This window comes from Sciurus vulgaris, assembly GCF_902686455.1.
Source record: "Sciurus vulgaris genome assembly, chromosome: 2".
NCBI lineage: Eukaryota > Metazoa > Chordata > Mammalia > Rodentia > Sciuridae > Sciurus > Sciurus vulgaris.
In genome coordinates, this window is record NC_136462.1 from 26,917,426 (window position 1) to 26,935,984 (window position 18,559).

An 18,559-nucleotide genomic window follows, 5' to 3' on the forward strand; every position below is an offset into this window, starting at 1 on the left:
AAAGAGAAATGCAAAAATCAGTGATTTAGATAGCAGGAAATAGTGAACCAAAGCTGCCTATCGAGAAAGTGAATAAAATTGATAAATGTCTGGCCAGACTGATCATGATAAGAAGACGTAAAGTACCAATAGCAGGAGCAAGTGAGGACATCTCTCACTTCCTACAGAAGTCAATGATAAAGAGAGAGTGTTAAGAACAACTTTATGCCAGCGAATCCAACAACTTGGATAAAATGGACAGATTTCCTCAAAGACACCAGTGTGTGGTTCTTTGACATCACATTGCTTATAAGGCTTTGCTGTCCTTCCTTTAGGAATGTCTTAGAATTTTTACATTAGATAATTTCATCTTCTCCTTGTGTGAACACAAAATCCAACAAATCCTTATCTAGAGTTAGATTTCTTGTGTATTTACATGGAAGTTGTTACCATAAAGGTTTGTCTTCTGAATCACACGTTGTAGTTGAAAAGTTCCTGAATATCATCTAACCTGGTAAGGGCAGCAGCTTTCTACTTTTTTTTAATTCTTTGAATCTGGTACTGAATTTCTCTGTGAGATGGTTGTTCATCTTCAAGGCAGGGAGGGCAGTGTGTTGATAAACGCAGCGTTCTGGAAGCAGGAGCTTTTTATTGAGTCACCTGCTTGTGAGCATGCTGATGGCCTTGGGCAAGAGTTATCCTGACTCAGTTTCTTTGTGAGTGAAGTAAAGATGATAATAGTACCTTCCTCATAGGGTTGTTGTGGCAACTGAAAGTATTAAAAACCTCTTAATATGTTGCCTGAAACATATTATGCACTTAGATGTCAACTGCTGATATCAAATATCCTTTTCTTTTTCTTTTTTGCCAAGAATATAATAGGACTCATAGTAGATTAGGAAAAAAAAGATTGATAAATATAGGTGGTGAATAAGGCAATCTGAAAAAGAGATGGTAAACAAAAAGACCATAATGATGTGGCATATTTTGCTAGAAAAAGAAATTAGCTGGAAAAAAAAAAAAAAGAAAAGAAAAGAGTGTAGATCCACACTGCATTTAGTTGTCCATTCTGTGACCGTCCTGTCTTTCCTCATAGACTACCTCAGTTTGGGTTTGTCTGCTATGTCATGATTTCGACCAAGGCTGTGCACTGAGGAGAACACAGTGCGCCCTGTGAGGGTGCGCGGTATTGTGTGTTACTGGGGATGTGAGTCTGGATCGCTTAGCTAGGATTTTCCATTATAAACCTACTACTCTTCTCTTTGTAGTTACCAAATGTTATGACAGAGAGGATGGGACCATATAAATAGCATTTCTCAATCAACTTTCACCTACTAATTTTAGTATGCATCTGTGGATTTTGCCTGTGGCAGTTACTACTTTGATGTTCTTGTGTTGATTTTTCTACTTTTCTTACTCCTTCTATACTTATTAATTTGAAACGTGTGTAAGGAAGAGTTGTCCCCTATTTATTTGTATCATTGTGTACTTGTGAATTTTTCATTATTTGGGTAATAATCCAACATGGTTGCTTTTTGTTGCCTGAGTTGTTTGAGTTTTGGTTATTGGGAGCTCATTCAGGAAGTCTCCTGTGTCCTTAGAATATACATCGACTTTTTTTCAAAGTACTTTCTTGCTTTTTGGCACATTAAGATGTTCCAGGCTCTCTGGTTGCAGTGGCACATGCCTGTGGTCCCAGGGGCTCTAGAGGCTGAGACAGGAGAATTTCAAGTTCAAAGTCAGCCTCAGTAGCTTAGTGAGGCCCTAAGCAATTTAGTGAGACCCTTTCTCTAAAGAAAATGTTAAAAGGGCTGGGGGTAGTAGCTCAGTGGTTGAGTGCCCCTGTGTTCAGCTCCTAGTACCAAATAAAAAAAGATGTTCCAGGATCAGCTTTGTTCCCTATCCTAGCTTTGGAATCAACTAGAGAATCATATTTAGAAGACAGGGTCTGGGAACCAGGTGTGTTTATTGCTATAGTATTTCACTGCTTCTCATGCCTTAGTGGATACAGCTAGAACATGTATATGTATACTAACTCATGCACACAAGCACATCAGTGTGTGTATGTACATATATGTATATAATAAATGTGAATTTTTAAAATCTGGAGTTTGTATCCATACTTGGAACCCTCCCTTTTATTTGGTACCAGGGATCAAACCCAGGGTGCTTTGCTACTGAGCCACATTCCCAGCCCTTTTTAACTTTTTTTTGTGTGTGAGACAGGGTCGTGCTAAGTTGCTGAGGTTAGCCTTGAACTTATAGTCCTCCTGCCTTAGCCTCCCGAGCTGCTGGGATTACAGATGTGCACTACCTCGTACAACTCTCCAGTCCTCCCTTTCTTTAATCTATACATTTTTAACTAGGTAGCTTTTATTTAAATAATAAAAAACTAACACACAGTAAAAAATTCAGACAACTGCTATTATAGGTTTCATTAGTGTCCTTCCAAGAATATCGTGTAATAAATAGGCATATGCAGATGCTCATACATCTTTCTTTTATTTTTATTTTTTTGGCAGGTAGGGGGCATACTGGGGATTGAACTCAGGGGCACTCAACCACTGAGCCACATTCCCAGCCCTATTTTGTATTTTATTTAGAGACAGGGCCTCACTGAGTTGCTTAGCACTTTGCTTTTGCTAAGGCTGCCTTTGAATTTTCGATCCTCCTGCCTCAGCCTCCTGAGCTGCTGGGATTACAGGCGTGTGCCACCACGCGTGGCTTTTCTTTTATTCTTATGGAAGCGTATTATGTACTTTCTGTACCATATCTTATTTGTTTTTATCTAATCAGATATTTTGAGGCTGTTTTTTGACAGAGAAAAACCTGTCTCTGAGTTCAGATCTTATAGGTGGAAGAACTCCAGGAGAAATGGATGAGTAAGAATTAGGGAAGAAATAAAAAACCAAGAGCACCAACCTTTTCCTGTTGCTTTAGCATTTTTTCTGTTGCTTTCACATTTACATGTGAAAGTAAAGTTTGTTTCAGGGCAAAGCTGAGGTCTACACATCAGGGGATATGGGGTTTTTAAGTGGGATCCTCCTTGGATTCTGGATATGGTTAGTAGAGAGAGAAAGTGCCCCATTTCTGTAGGCCTTAACCTCTGAGCTGCCTCTTCCTACAAGCAAACAGGACAGCATATCAAAACTCAGCTGGAATATTCTTAAGTCAAAGAAACCCAAACAGCAGATTTTAGATATAAATGATTCTTGCTATGTACATGAATATTTAGGTTCACCACAGAACGAAGGTATAAATAGGCTAGGATTTTGCATCTGTTTCTAAGGTGTCTCTGCAATAACAAATATCTATATGCTTTAAAAAAATCACTTTGTTGTTGTGTAAGATTTCCTTAATAGGGCATAATTATTAGTGACTGTAGCATTTTGTAATTTGTGTAATTAACACTTTCCCCTCCATCATCTTACCTTCCTGTGCTTGTGGTTTTACAGGGTTGCTTAATTCTGAGTGATGAACTAAACCATGCATCACTAGTTCTAGGAGCCAGACTGTCGGGAGCAACCATTCGTATCTTCAAGCACAACAGTGAGTTTTTCATAGAATTCACTACTGATCTTAGGGTTTAATATTCTTTGGACAGGTGGTAGTAGTAACATTAGTTTCATTAATAATTACAAACACAAATGAAACTGAACATTTAAGATGTTCTTCTGGTCCTGTTTTTGAAAAGTTGTGATCTTCCCCATTGGAGTAAAAACAGAGGCCTTTTATACAAAATATGATACTCTCCTTTTATTTGACTTTCAGGTTTTTCCATTCAATTTTCTTGTTTGCAAATCTCTTGCTACAGTATACTTAATAGATGCTCACACTGCATCTTGCCATAACGCTAGGGTATTGAGATATATAAATCAGGATTCCTAATCTGAAGGAATAAAGAGATTTTACAGCTAAACCAGCATCTAAATAAGACAGGTGCTGAAATGTAGATATGTACAGATGCTGGGGGACTTCAGAGAAAAGTGCCAGAAAGCAGAAACCTGCTCTCTAAGTGGAAGTATCTGTGTATTGTTAAAATAATACACAATAAAACATGATTTTCATAGTTAAAATTCACACAGTGAGAAAAAAATTATAGCACTGTATGTTTATTATCTTTTGCCAAAATATGTGTATGTACAGACAAAAGTCTAGAATAATATATTCCAAAATGTTCTTTACCTCTGGAGGGAAGGATTATGGGTGGTAATAACTTTCTTCTGTTTGTCTTGCCTAAAACGTTTTACAGTGAGAGTGATAAAACAGTATTTTGTTTTAGCAAATGAAACCTTACTAAGGAAACATGCTATTTTTTTTTTAAACAATACATTGTGAATATAGATTGTCAGTAGCTGTGACTACCTTGTCTTTAATGCCAGTTTAGCAGTCATTTCTGATTGTGCCATAAGTTAGTCATCTCCTCAGTATGGACTTTAAGTTGTTTCTAAACTTTTCTATTAGAAATAGCACTTCATTCACATTTTTGTACAGTCATCTGATTAGTGCCTAGCAGTCTCAGAATGATTGAGTAAGAGGGTGTAAATTTTTAACACTTCCAAATTGCATTTAAGCATTATACAAATAACTGTTTCCAATCACTGGACAATGTAGGTTATTATGAACCATTTAAAATCTTTCTGAATCTAATAAGTAAATAATATGTTGATTTTTATTTCTTTGATTATTAAGTGTATAGCAACTTTTTACATAGTTATTTAATTTGTTGGTGTTACTTTATAAATTGGCCATTTTCAAACTATTTATCTTTTTCTCTGATTATAACAGCCCTTTATAGTTTTTTTTTAATGTCGCCTTGGTTTTTAATTTATTTTTGACTCTTTTTTTGTGTCTTGCTATGTAGACATTAAAATGTTTATTTTGTCACGCTTGTTTGGACTTTTATATTTTATATAATGTTTTCCTCATTTCAGATCATAAGGTTATTCTCTTCTGGGGAGTTTTATGCCATATTTTCAACTTAAATTTACATGAAATTTGAGGGCATAATATGGGAAAGATATCAAACTTTTTCCTTGATTAAGCTATTCTGTTATAGAAGCTATTCTGTTATAGATATTTCCTCTTGTCTAAAACTTAGAATCAATATTAATTTTGTTTCTCCTGTCTGTAAACATAAGAAACTCAAAATAATGAGTACATAGTTGTTTCCTGCTGATAGCCACACATTTCTGTCTGTAGAATTGTAGACTTCAAATTAGGTCAGATTTGCTTCTGTAGGGAGCATCTCCTGTCTTCTTTAGGCAGAGTGCAAATTGTTTTATTGCAAATAGCTGAAAGTTTAAGCACAGTCTCAGTCTTTGGCTATCATATTTGTGTTTGTGTTTTGTGTTTTTATTGCTTTATTTCTCCTTATCAGAGTTCCTTGTACTTATGTAATTTTGTAAATCCCTCCTCCAGAGATGAGCAATAAAGAATGCAAACTCATACTTTATGGTGAGTTGTCTCCCACCACTATTAAATATCCCCCAGAATTAATGTTGCTTTAATTTGGGGGAATTTTTTAAGAGTTTCATTTCAGAGCAATGTTTTAAGTATGGAGGCCATAATGGTGTCAACAATCTTCGAAGCATATGTCTGTAAGAAAGAATACTGTATGAGCCTCATTAATTGTAATATCAGGTGATGTCCTAGGCCAGTTAGCCACCTCCTTAAGGTTAACAGAGCCATAGAACTTGGTTATGTATGGATAGCTGAGGAAATTGAATATGAAACAGTCTCAACTGCTTGCCAAGCTTGCTTAAAACAGACTCAAGCACCCAGATTGATGTATTTTAAACCCAGTACCAAAATAAGGCTATTTAACAAGACTTATTGAGTATATCCCAGGGGGAAGGAAATAGAGACCACACTTTGAAGTTTCTCCCTCTCATTTGTTTTTCAAGAGGTATACATATTTGCGATGGTTTGTTCACACTCTTTTCATTTGATGCTGGTGCACATTAGGCAAGCACTCTGTCACTGAGCTACATTCCCATCCCTTTGTTCACACTCTTGCTCAGTCTTCTTTATGCTTTTATTTCTGATTCACTCACTAGAATTAAAGATACAGTTTGATTCTACAAACATGAAAAAGCTAACTCAAAGCTTGGTATTTAAAATGAAGCCTTGGTCATTTCATAAAGCATAGCAATCAAAGCAGTCAGTCACTAGAGTTATTTAATTTTATTGATGGTTTTGAACATTTGTCATTATTTAGGTTTCAGTTAAAGGTGGCAGTAGTGCACCATTTTGCCCTAATCTTATTGTGCTCAACTGTAATTATGTCAATGTTCTTTGCTATTCGAGACACACTTCCTGAATAAGAAATATGTATTTGAATTTTTGGAAAAAAAAGTTAGGAAAGAGGAAGATTGTCTGTGACTTAATTCTTTTTCATGTGCTCGTAGATATGCAAAGCCTAGAGAAGCTGTTAAAAGATGCCATTGTTTATGGTCAGCCTCGGACACGAAGGCCCTGGAAGAAAATTCTAATTCTTGTGGAAGGAATATATAGGTAATCCTACTTCACTGTCCTTATCTTCGTGACTTGGGTCTATGAAGTCATAGAATTATTAAACTGAAGGAGGTAATGCTACATTAGCATCCTCTGGAAACTAAGGAAAGCATCTTTGTGACTCATTGAAATACCTGGAAGCAGAGTCGGCACAGGAATAGAAGACTTTTTGTGTGTACACTACAGTCTCCTCATGTCCCTTCTCTTTGGGTCATGTATTTTTCCATTTTGTAGAGGGAACTTAAACATTCAGGCAAGAATATGGATTCTAATATGTCAAACCAAATTACATACCACTTAATTTGAAGAGATTTTTTTTTATTAACTTTGCTAGTTCTTACACTTATTCTTTTATCTCCTAGTTTTTTATTCTTTTGTGTAATTTTAATTGAATATGCAACATAATACAAAGTCTAATGTTGCCTATAATTACAAACTTTAGAAGAATCTGTGTGACCTTAATTCTTTCTGTCATGAATTAGGATCTATTGTATTCTGGCACTTGGCTTAAAAGATCTAATCTCCTTTCCCCTAGACTTCTGCCAAACCATGATACCAGCTAACCTTGTTAATTTAAAATCATGGGTGGAGTTCATTAGATGATTTAAAAAGTAGGAAACTCAAAACATTAATAATAAAGTGACCAATTTCTAATTTTGAGAGGAAAAAATCTCAACGTATATAATTTTTTAATCCTGTTTTGCCAGCATGGAGGGGTCTATTGTTCGCCTTCCTGAAGTGATTGCCCTCAAGAAGAAATACAAGGCATACTTGTATCTGGACGAGGCTCACAGCATCGGTGCCCTCGGTCCCACAGGTCGAGGTGTGGTAGACTACTTTGGCCTGAATCCTGAAGATGTTGATGTCATGATGGGAACATTCACGAAGAGCTTTGGTGCTTCTGGAGGATATATTGGAGGCAAGAAGGTGAATGGACCACGAGAATGGACAGTTAAAGATGAAAATAGGGTGCCTGAACTTGGCAGTGTTTAGCAGATGGGCCCTGAACCAGAGTATGGAGATCCTAACTTTGTGCCTTAGCTCTGAGTGCCAGTGGGCTTCCCGCTTCAGCTGCCTGGAGAGTGACGCTGATGTCTCCTCACTGAGCTGAAGGCTGGTTCTGTTCATTGTTTGGTTGTTTTTTTATTTGAGCTTCTTTCTAAACTACGTTCTGGTCTGAGATATAAAATACCTCTTTTGTGAAAGAACACACAGTGGTGTTTCCTGTTTGCCAGTCTTCTGCTGGGTTTCAGTTGTGTTCACAATTTCAAAAGTAGTGGGGTTATCATGGGAGGCACTGGGAACAGAAGATCAGTTTCCCTGCCCTTGGACTCAAACACATCACGGTGAACATGGAAAGAGGAAGAAAAAGCATTTGTTAACCCTAGGGTACTTCAAAATAGTGTATCTTTCAATTTTGAAATTATGTAGTGAACTTCGAGTTAACTAAAAACCAGTGTGACGTGGCGGAAATGATAAACCAAGGAAACAGAGGCCTAATTTGAGTATTTCTCTGCTTGCTTTGTGAGACCTTGGGGAAAGCTCTTAACCTTTCCCTTTCCTTGTTAGTAAAATAAGAATAAATATGCGTAGCTTGTAATATTGTAATAAGAGTTTAGAAATTGATGTGTGTAATACAAAAGGGATGTACTTTGATAACATCATGTTAAGTGAAAAGTCAGTTACAAAGGATCACATAATGTATGATGATTCTTGAAGTTTTCTATTCAGAATAGGTGTAGAAGCAAAAGTAGATTAGATGTTGCCAGGGCTGAGGAAAGGGGGAAGTGAAGGGGACTGTTGATGGGTATGGGTTTCTCTTTTAGTGTTGTGTAAATGTTTTAAAATTAGATGCTAGTGAAAGTTACACAACTCCAAATATGCTAAAAGTCATTGAATTGTACACTTTGAAAAGGTGAAAATGAGCCAGGTGCAGTGATGCATACCTTTAATCCCAGCGCCTTAGGAGGCTAAGATAGGAGGCTCATAAATTCAAAGCCAGCCTCAACAATTTAGCAAAGCCCTAAGCAACTTAGTGAGACCTTGTCTCAAAATAAAAAGGGGCTGCACCAATTTGCAACTCCACCAGCAATGTATGAGTGTGCCTTTTCCCCCACATCCACATCAACACTTATTATTGCTTGTGTTCTTGATAATAGCCATTCTAATTGGAGTTAGATGAAATCTTAAGGTGGTTTTAATTTGCATTTCTCTAATTACTAGGGATGATGAGCACTTTTTCATATATTTGTTGATCACCTGTATATCTGCTTCTGTGAAGTATCTGCCCATTTCCTTAGCCCATTTATTGATTGGGTTCTTTGTATTTTTGGTGTAAAGTTTTTTAAGTTCTTTATCAATTTTGGAGATTAGTGCTGTTTGAGGTGTATGTAGAAAATATTTTCTCCCACTCTGTAGGCTCTCTTTTCACATTATTGATTGTTTCCTTTGCTGACAAAAAGCTTTTTAGTTTGAATTTATCCCATTTATTGATTCTTGCTTTTATTTCTTGCTCTCAGTAGTTACAATTCCTGGTACAAGAAAATAAAATAAGAGGTGAATATAATAGTATATGGTTTATATTTTCATAACACTTTTTAAAAATTCACTTGCAATATTAGGGAAAAATTATGTACGTCAGGTGTTCATATATAGCACATAGTAGGTATTCATAAATATTCTTAATTACTGCTCTTGGGCATCTTAAAAAACATCATTCTCTAAATAATTGATTGCCTTTTAGGGCAAACACGTTTTTAGTAGGTTTTAATCAGGCTCGGTGGATTTTATTCTCAAATGTTACATTTTTTATTAATGGAACTAGGCTTATTTTAGAGAGTTAACTGCTTTTCGGTAAGATTTATTTCTGTGAACCAAAGGATAGAAAAGTAGTATTCTGAGAGATCATTTAAGTACAACATATTTGTACTTTTAGGTTTTGGAGTATATTTTTTACTATTTTAGGAGTAATAGAGCATTTTATACCATATTTGTATCTCTTTATTTGGCTTTTGTAATAAAATGTGCACTTCTTGTGTGCACATTTTATTTAAAGATTTAAGTGAAGTTAAAAGGTACCAGAGAACAGAGGTATACAATTAGTTGTTTTAGAAATCCTATAAAGACTTTATGCAGTGAGGTGGCATTGGTGTTCTAATGAAAGACACATTTCTGCCGCACTTATTTTATAAATCTCCACATAACTGGAAGATATTCTGATGCCCTTAAAATCAATATCAGAGAACTTCTATATAGTTTGTTTATCTATCTATCTATTTAGTTATGTATGTACGTATGTATGTGCTGGGGATTGAACCAGAACCTCACACATGCCAGGCATGCACTCTACCACCAAGCTGTATCCGAGCCTGAGTACCATTACTTTAAGAGTGTAAGGATGAGCATTGCAAGTATGAGGTGAAATGAAGATGAAATTTTCTGTAATACTTAGAAGCAGATCATTTTATCTAAAAAAGCAATCTAGAACACCTTCTTGTTTATTGGTAACATTAAATACAGATATTTTGAAATCAGTTTAAAACACAAAAGATTAAAGCCTTTGTGGTGTTTCTAACCCAGTTGTTGCTGAGAGTACCCTTTGACCATGTTGGTTGTCCTTGCATCTCAGGTTAGTGTCTCTCTGTGAGGCCATTCGAGAGAGACATCCACTGGCACTTGGAAGGAAGGTTCTGACTAACATTGCCAGTGAATTAAGAACTGCCTCTAATTCTTTGCTTCTCTGACCTCCCCAGGAACTGATCGACTATCTGCGCACACATTCTCACAGTGCAGTGTACGCCACATCCCTGTCACCCCCTGTGGTGGAGCAGATCATCACCTCTATGAAGTGCATCATGGGGCAGGATGGCACCAGCCTTGGTAAGTCATTTTTTCTTGAAACATTTCCTACACTCAGTGGATATTTAGCAACCAAATATGCTCTTTTTATTAAGCTTTTTTCCTAAGAATAAGGAGTCAGGTTCCTGAGAGGCAGAGTTGGCAGGCCTGTGAGGCCGTGGTTTCCATGGGCACTTTTCAGTGTTTTAGATACACATGTGCTGAGAACTCTCCTGGCTCCCTTCCTGCAGAATTTTCTGTTTACAGGTGGCAAGGCCTTCCTCTCACTGTCCTACATGCCCTCCTAACTTATAAGTAGCATGCCTTCAGGCTCTTTCTTAATTGCATGATTTTACTGAAGACATAATTTATCGTGTAATGATGTTTCATTAATAGCTTATGTGAGAACTGCTCTTTCCATGAATAAGTATCCTTGACGTAACACCTTTTAAAAGCGTTTCTAATTTAACATGCAGTAGATAATGAAGGTCATCCTGAACCTGTGTATTTTGTCTTTGGTGGAATTTGTGATCCAAACTAGATGCCTTGACTTGAGCACTGAAGTGAAATAAAGTATTACGTTCACTTTCTGATATTTGGCTTTTATTTTGTGTCACCAGAGGGCAGTGTTGACTATAAATCAGTTATAACAAAATTGAGTTTTTGTGAGTTTTTTGTGTGTGTGTGCTGCTGGGGATTGAATCCAGGGCCTTGTGCAAGCAAGGCAAACACTCTCCTTATACTGAGCTATATCCCAGCCCCTAAAATTGAGTTTTTGTTGTTTTTACTTTAAAAAGTATTTCCATTCCATTGCAAGTGTGAGACATGTTATTTAATTTTACTTGCTACTCTTTTTTGCCCTTTTTTTTTTTTTTTTTTTACTTGTGCCTCTGAACTTTTTTTTTTTTAACCAGGTTAGGTTTTTTTTTTTAATTGTAAACAAATGGGATACATGTTTCTCTGTTTGTACATGGAGTAAAGGCATACCATTTGTGTAATCATAAATAATGTTGTTTGATTCATTCTGTTATTTTTTCCCTTCCCCCCATCCCTCCCACCCCTCTTTTCCCTCTATACAGTCCTTCCTTCCTCCATTCTTGCCCCCCTCCCTAACCCTAACTCTAACCCTAACACTAACCCCTCCCACCCCCCATTTTGTGTCATCATCCACTTATCAGCGAGATCATTCATCCTTTGGTTTTTTGCTTTTTTTGCTTTTAAAAGAGTGACTTTTAATTTTTTTTAAAAGCCCTTTATTTTATTTATTTATTTTTATGTGGTGCTGTGGATCAAACCCAGTGCCTCACACATTCGAGGCAAGCACTCTCTCACTGAGCTACAACTCCAGCCATTTAAGAGTGACTTTTATAAAAGATTTTGTATTATTAGCCTTGAGCACTTCACTCTATAGTTATATAATATTTGAAGATTGATTTGGTTTGTGCTGAAAAACAAGAATAAAGTGGTACATGTGATTTTGATTAAAGTTCTTTTCTTCAATCAAAATTTTACCTTAATATTTTTTCTGATCAGTTATAGATCCTTGTTATTTCTAGGGAACTATTTTTGGAAAAAGTGTGATCCTTTTTAATTTCATGAATTTGTTTCTTCAGGAAGAAAATATTTCAATAATGTTGCATACACACAGCATTAGGGCCTCGTGAGTACCAATAGCTACAACTTTCTTTCCTCTTTCTGATGTGGTGTTATTGAAAAGAAGATGCTTTGGTCAGAGAGAGTGAGAAAGAGGGAGAGAACGAACATGCGTATCAGCATTTCTTGTGTTCCTTTACTAGGTATGTTCACCTTATTGGTACAGAACACAAACTTAGGTGCCTAGGAAAGAACTGACACCTTTCAGAGTTAACGTTGAATCACTTCTTTGCCTTTTCCTGGTGCGTGAATCTGTGTGACGCATTACTTCTGGGTAAATGACTTGTCTGTGCTAACAGATGACATCTCATGAGAAATGAAGTGTGGTGATTAGAGAAAGACTTGGGCAGCACTTGTTTCCAGTTCTTTCCTCTCCAACCACCCCAAAGCTTCATGGCACAACACAACAGTTATCATGCTCAGATTCTGTGGGTCAGGAATCCGGTCAGGGCATAGCAGGGATGGCTTGACTTGCTTGTGTCTGGGGCCACCTTGGAAGACTCAAGTGCTAGAAGACTTAGATGATTGGGGCCAGGGATCATCTGGCCACTTCTTCACTCACATGTCACCTGGCTAAAGTGACCTAGGCTAAGTAAGGCTTAGCCGCGACCTTCATGTTTTCTCTCCATGTGACATGGTGACTGGGTACAGTTACTGTGAAAGGACACTTTAGAGAGCAGGCATTCCAAAAGAACCTGGCTGAAACTGCGTGACCTTTTCTGATCAATTGTTAAACAATCTCATGACTAAGGCCAGGCCATAATGAAGAGGACAGGAGATTAGACTGCACTTCCCCTGGGGAGACATGTCAAAGAATTTGTGGCCATTTTTAGAACTGTCCCTACTAACTTCTTTTTTCAACCTTTATTTTATTTATCTATTTATTTATTTTTATGTGGTGCCGAGGATCGAACCCAGTACCTCACACATGCTAGGTAAGCACTCTACCACTGAACCACAACCCTAGCCCCCTAACAATTTTTAAAAATAGCATCTTTTAAAAATTATTCCCTGAGGTCTGGGGTTGTGGCACAGTGGTAGAGCACTTGTCTAGCACGTGTGAGGCACTGGGTTCAATCCTCAGCACTGCATAAAATAAATATAATAAATGTATTGTGTCCATCTTACAACTATTTAAAATTTTTTTAGCTTATTCCCTGAAACTTTTAGTTAGCATGATAAACTTCTATTGGCTACATTCTTTCTCTATCAATTCAGAGGTCAATACAAACCAAACAAGTAGTAGAGATAAATACCTTTTCTCAGTAAGCCTGCTACCTGACCTAATTAAAGTTGACCTTTTTTTCATCTATGTGTGTGTAAAGATAATACTTATTTTTATGACATTCTTGAGTGCATCTTTTTATTGTCTTTGTAGAAAAAAAGCTCTGAACCAAGGCAGTAACCTTTTGATTGTGCCTTAAGGTGATCTCTCTAAAGAGATAACCTGCAGTTAAGTTTTGTAATAGAAATGTTCTGCATCCTTTATGTTCAAGACATTGAATTCATTAATTCCAAAAACATTAAGTATCTTACTGCATGTTAGACTCTGAATCAGAATCCAAAGTGGGAATACACTCAAACTATTTGAATTAAAGCATATCCTGGGCAGTATTGAGGATGCAAAGAATGATTGGTAGTTGTGTTGTCCCAGAGAGCATTGACGCATAGAACAATTGAAGCTTTGTTAATTACTTACAAATATTTGAGTGCCTTCATTGTGCTAGGTACTGAACGGGCAGCCGTATTCATCAAACGATAAAACATCCCCAAATTCCTGGGTTTTCTAGTGGGGGGAGTAAATTATATAACGTGCTAGGAAGTGGAAAGAACTGACAGGTGGTAGATAAGCAGGACAGGTGTGATTAAGAGGCTGGGGAATCGCTTTGTCATTTTAAAGAGGGTAGGGGTTTCGGATTTAGCAAGAATGTGCAGGAGGTGAGGATTTAGACATGACAGCCCAGGGCCAGAAGTCCCAGAGATGGAGCCAGCTTTGTGTTCAAGGAGTAGCAAGGTGGCCCCTGTGACCAGGGTAGATCCCAGTGAGGCAATGTGTGGTCAAATTTGGGGTCACAAGGACAGAGGCTGGGGTGGAGATTCTCATGGAAGGTAGTCTTGTCAGCGTAAGAGGTTTACAGGGGGAAAACCATGGCACCACACACTATTTCCTTTGTCCTGCGTGGGGTCAGATTCAGACTCTTGAGCAGTGTCTGTGGTCTGCTCAGCGTTGTTGGACTTGTGCCTGTCTCAGGTTAAGAATTTCAGTGGTCCTTCACATTTCACGAAATGGTGCAGGAAATAACGTACCCCGTGATGACGTTTTAATAATGATAACATTTAACCTTTTATCTCACCGTTTAAAAAGAAATAGAAAGATACATACAACTTTTTAACTGTCTTTTCCTCATCCTGTTTCTCCCATGCTCTCCCTAGAGACAGCTCTCTCCTTTGTCTCCCGCTGGTGCCTTTACGCTTTCAGAGTGTGTTTGCCATCAATAGCGAATGGAAGAATGCTAATAATTCAGTTTATTGTTTTCATTGGTAAAACGTTTTAAGTTTGCCACCTGAGAATCATGAGGAAAAGTGATTATCTCTTAAAATTATCTCTATTATTGATATTTACATTAAAGGGAAAAGTCCTAAAGCTACCTTAAATTAGTGAAATGAATTAAACCTTCATAGCAACCAAAAAAAAAAAAATAGCGAATGGAGTGCGTGTCCCCCGCTGTGGAAGGCTCACTCTACTTGCTGTCATAACTCACAGAATGTTTGAGATTCAAGTGTCTGAATCAAAACCCACTGTTATAAGTCTCCCCTGGCAGGGGAAGACTGAGGCTGGGGAAGAGGCTGTGGGGTGCGTGTTAGCCAGGCGTCAGCTCTTCTCCTGAGGCGGGCCATGTCCCTGTCGGCTGGAGTTGTTCAGATATGTTATGCTTCTTTATCTTGGTCACCTTCCCCACATTATGACAGAAAACATCTCATGACGTGTAAAAGCTGTGGGGACAGCGGCTGAGCCCACATGCCTACAGAAGTCTCTGCAGGCGAGGGGAGCGTTGAGACAGGTGAGTGCCTGAGTGGAAAACGTAGTGGATTCCATACTGTGCAGTGTCACCGACAAAGGCACGCAAGTGTGTTCAGTTTTGGGGAAATAAAAAGGGCGGGTAGTATTTTTAACGCTTTATATCTTTTTTATTATAACATTAAAGTTACACGTAGTAGTTGGGCTCAACCCACCAAACTCACACATGCACGGCATTTGATTTCAGTTCATGTCCCCCCCATCCCTCTCCCTTTCCTTCCCACCCTCCCTTCTCTCCCTCGTTCTCTTCCTGCCCTTTCTCCCCGTCCCCATTCTCTTCCTGTACTCTATTAGACTTCCCTCCTGATGCTTTATATTTTATAGAATATACATGGTGGATTATTATGAAGGAGTGTTTTAATAGAAGGGGAATTGGAGTTTGGGGATGAGCCACAAACAGTTCATAATAATGTCTTCTGCTACCTGAAAATTTACACTTTAACATACTCTTAAGAACATACCAGATTCCAATAATGAAGGCTTTCTATATTGTGTTTTTATTTCTTTATTTCTTATTTACTTCCTATGTATTTGTTCTGTTTTCTTTTAATTAATTAATTTTTATTTGTTCTAATTTGTTGTACATGACAGTTGTTTTTTTACTGGGGATTGAACTCAGGGACCCTTTACCTCTGACTAGACCTCCAGACCTTTTTATTTTTAATTTTGAGACAGTATCTTGCTAAGTTGCTGAGACTGGCCTCAAACTTGCAATCCTGCCTCAGCCTCCCAAATCTTTGGAATTACAGGTGTGCATCATCACTCCCAGCTCTATGTTGTGTTTTTAAATGTTACATGAATTGGTCCTATTGTGCAAATCTTACTGCAGCTTGCTTTATTTGCTTCATATTATATCTATTTACATTGTCCCTATTGAGTGTGAGGTTCTCATTCATTGACTACTGTATAGTATTCCAGATAGTATTACCACACTTTTTTGTTCATTACTGGTGAATGTTTGGGTTATTAGAGCTATATTTATTTATTTATTTATTTATTTATTTATTTATTTATTTTGATTTTTAAAATTCATTTTTATTGTACACAAATGGGATACGTACTGTTTCTCGGTTTATACATGAAGTAAAGGCATACCATTTGTGCAATCATTCATTCACAAAAGGTAATAGTGTTGATTCACTGTTACTTTTTCCTCCCCCCCACCCCTCCCACTCCTCTTTTCCCTCTACCAGCCCCTCCTTCCCCGATTCTTGCCTCCTTCCCACCCCCCACTATGTGTCATCATCCGCTTATCAGCAAGGTCATTCGTCCTTTGGTTTTTTTGAGATTGGTTTATCTCACTTAGCATGATATTCTCCAATTGCATCCATTTGCCTGCAAATGCCATAATTTTATTATTCTTTATGGCTGAGTAATATTCCATTGTATATATATACCACAGTTTCTTTATCCATTCATCAATTGAAGGGCATCTAGGTTGGTTCCACAATCTCGCTATTGTGAATTGAGCAGCTATGAACATTGATGTGGCTGTATCTCTGTAGTATGCTGATTTTAAGTCCTTTGGGTATAGGCCAAGGAGTGGGATAGCTGGGTCAAATGGTGGTTCCATTCCAAGCTTTCCGAGGAATCTCCACACTGCTTTCCAGAGTGGCTGCACTAATTTGCAACCCCACTAGCAATGTGTTAGTGTACCTTTTTCCCCACATCCTCGCCAACATCTGTTGTTGCTAGTAGTCTTGATAATCACCATTCTCATTGGGGTGAGATGGAATCTTAGGGAAGTTTTGATCTGCATTTCTCTTATTACTAAAGATGGTGAACATTTTTTCATATATCTGTTGATTGCTTATAGATCTTCTTCGGTGAAGTGTCTGTTTATTTCCTTAGCTCATTTGTTGATTGGGTTATTTGTATTCTTGGTGCAGAGTTTTTTGAGTTCTTTATATGTTCTGGAAATTAGTGCTCTATCTGAAGTATGAGTGGCAAAGATTTTCTCCCACTCTGTAGGTTCTCTCTTCACATTGCTGATAGTTGACTTTGCTGAGAGAAAGCTATTTAGTTTGAATCTATCCCAGTTATTGATTCTTGCTTTTATTTCTTGTGCTATGGGAGTCCTGTTAAGGAAGTCTGATCCTAAGCCAACATGTTGGAGATTTGGACCTACTTTTTCTTCTATAAGGTCTGTGGTCTGATTCCAAGGTCCTTAATCCATTTTGAGTTGAGTTTTGTGCAGGGCGAGAGATAGGGGTTTAGTTTCATTCTGCTGCATATGAATTTCCAGTTCTCCCAGCACCATTTGTTGAAGAGGCTATCTTTTCTCCATTGCATATTTTTGGCACCTTTGTCTAATATGAGAAAATTGTATTTGGGTTTGTGTTCGTGTCCTCTATTCTGTACCATTGATCTACCTGTTTATTTTGGTACCAATACTATGCCATTTTTGTTACTATTGCTTTGTCGTATAGTTGGAGTTCTGGTATTGTGATGCCCCCTGCTTTACTCTTCATGCTAAGGATTGCTTTAGCTGTTCTGGGTTTCTTATTCTTCCAGATGAATTTCATGATTGCTTGCTCTATTTCTGTAAGGTATGTCATTGGGATTTTAATTGTAATTGCATTAATCTGTATAGCACTTTTGGTAGTATGGCCATTTTGACAATATTAATTCTGCCTATCAAAGAACATGGGAGATCTTTCCATCTTCTAAGGTTTTCTTTAATTTCTTTCTTTAGTGTTCTATAGTTTTCATTGTAGAGGTCTTTCACCTCTTGTTAGATTGATTCCCAAGTATTTTATTTTTGGGGGGACTGTTGTGAATGGAGTAGTTTTCCTAATTTCTCTTTCAGAGGATTCATCACTTATGAATAGAAATACATTAGATTTATGAGCATTGATCTTATATTCTGCTACTTTACTGAATTCATTTATGAGTTCTAAAGGTTTTCTGGTGGAATTTCCGGGTTCCTCTAAATATATAATCATGTCATCAGCGAACAGGGATAGTTTGAGTTCTTCTTTTCCTATTCGTATCCCTTTAATTTCTTTGGTTTGTCTAATTGCTCTGGGTAGAGTTTTAAGGACAATGTTGAATAGAAGTGGTGAAAGTAGGCATCCCTGCCTTGTTCCAGTTTTTAGGGGGAATGCTTTCAGTTTTTCACCATTTAGCATGATATTGGCCATGGGTTTAGCATAGATAGCCTTTACAATGTTAAGGAATGTTCCCACTATCTCTGTTTTTTCTAGTGTTTTGAGCATGAAGGGATGCTGTATTTTATCAAATGCTTTTTCTGGATCTATCGAAATAATCATGTGATTCTTAACTTAAAGTCTGTTGATATGGTGAATTACATTTATTGATTTCCAGATGTTGAACCAACCTTGCATCCCTGGGATAAAACCCACTTGATCATAGTGCTCTTTTTAATATATTTTTGTATGTGATTTGCTAAGATTTTGTTGAGAATTTTTGCATCAATGTTCATTAAAGATATTGGTCTGAAATTTTCTTTCCTCGATGTGTCTCTGTCTGGTT

At 37.4% G+C, this 18,559-nt stretch overlaps 1 protein-coding gene across 1 annotated transcript in view; it reads left to right on the forward strand.

Annotated features, from left to right (window-relative positions):
- SPTLC2 (serine palmitoyltransferase long chain base subunit 2) overlaps nt 1-18,559 on the forward strand; it is a 112,903-nt gene that overhangs the window by 50,051 nt on the left and 44,293 nt on the right. Inside the window, exons 6-9 of the mRNA XM_079130177.1 lie at nt 3,435-3,528; nt 6,390-6,495; nt 7,203-7,422; nt 10,248-10,374. Of these exons, the coding sequence (XP_078986303.1) occupies nt 3,435-3,528; nt 6,390-6,495; nt 7,203-7,422; nt 10,248-10,374 (547 nt within the window). The remainder of the gene's footprint in view (nt 1-3,434; nt 3,529-6,389; nt 6,496-7,202; nt 7,423-10,247; nt 10,375-18,559) is intronic.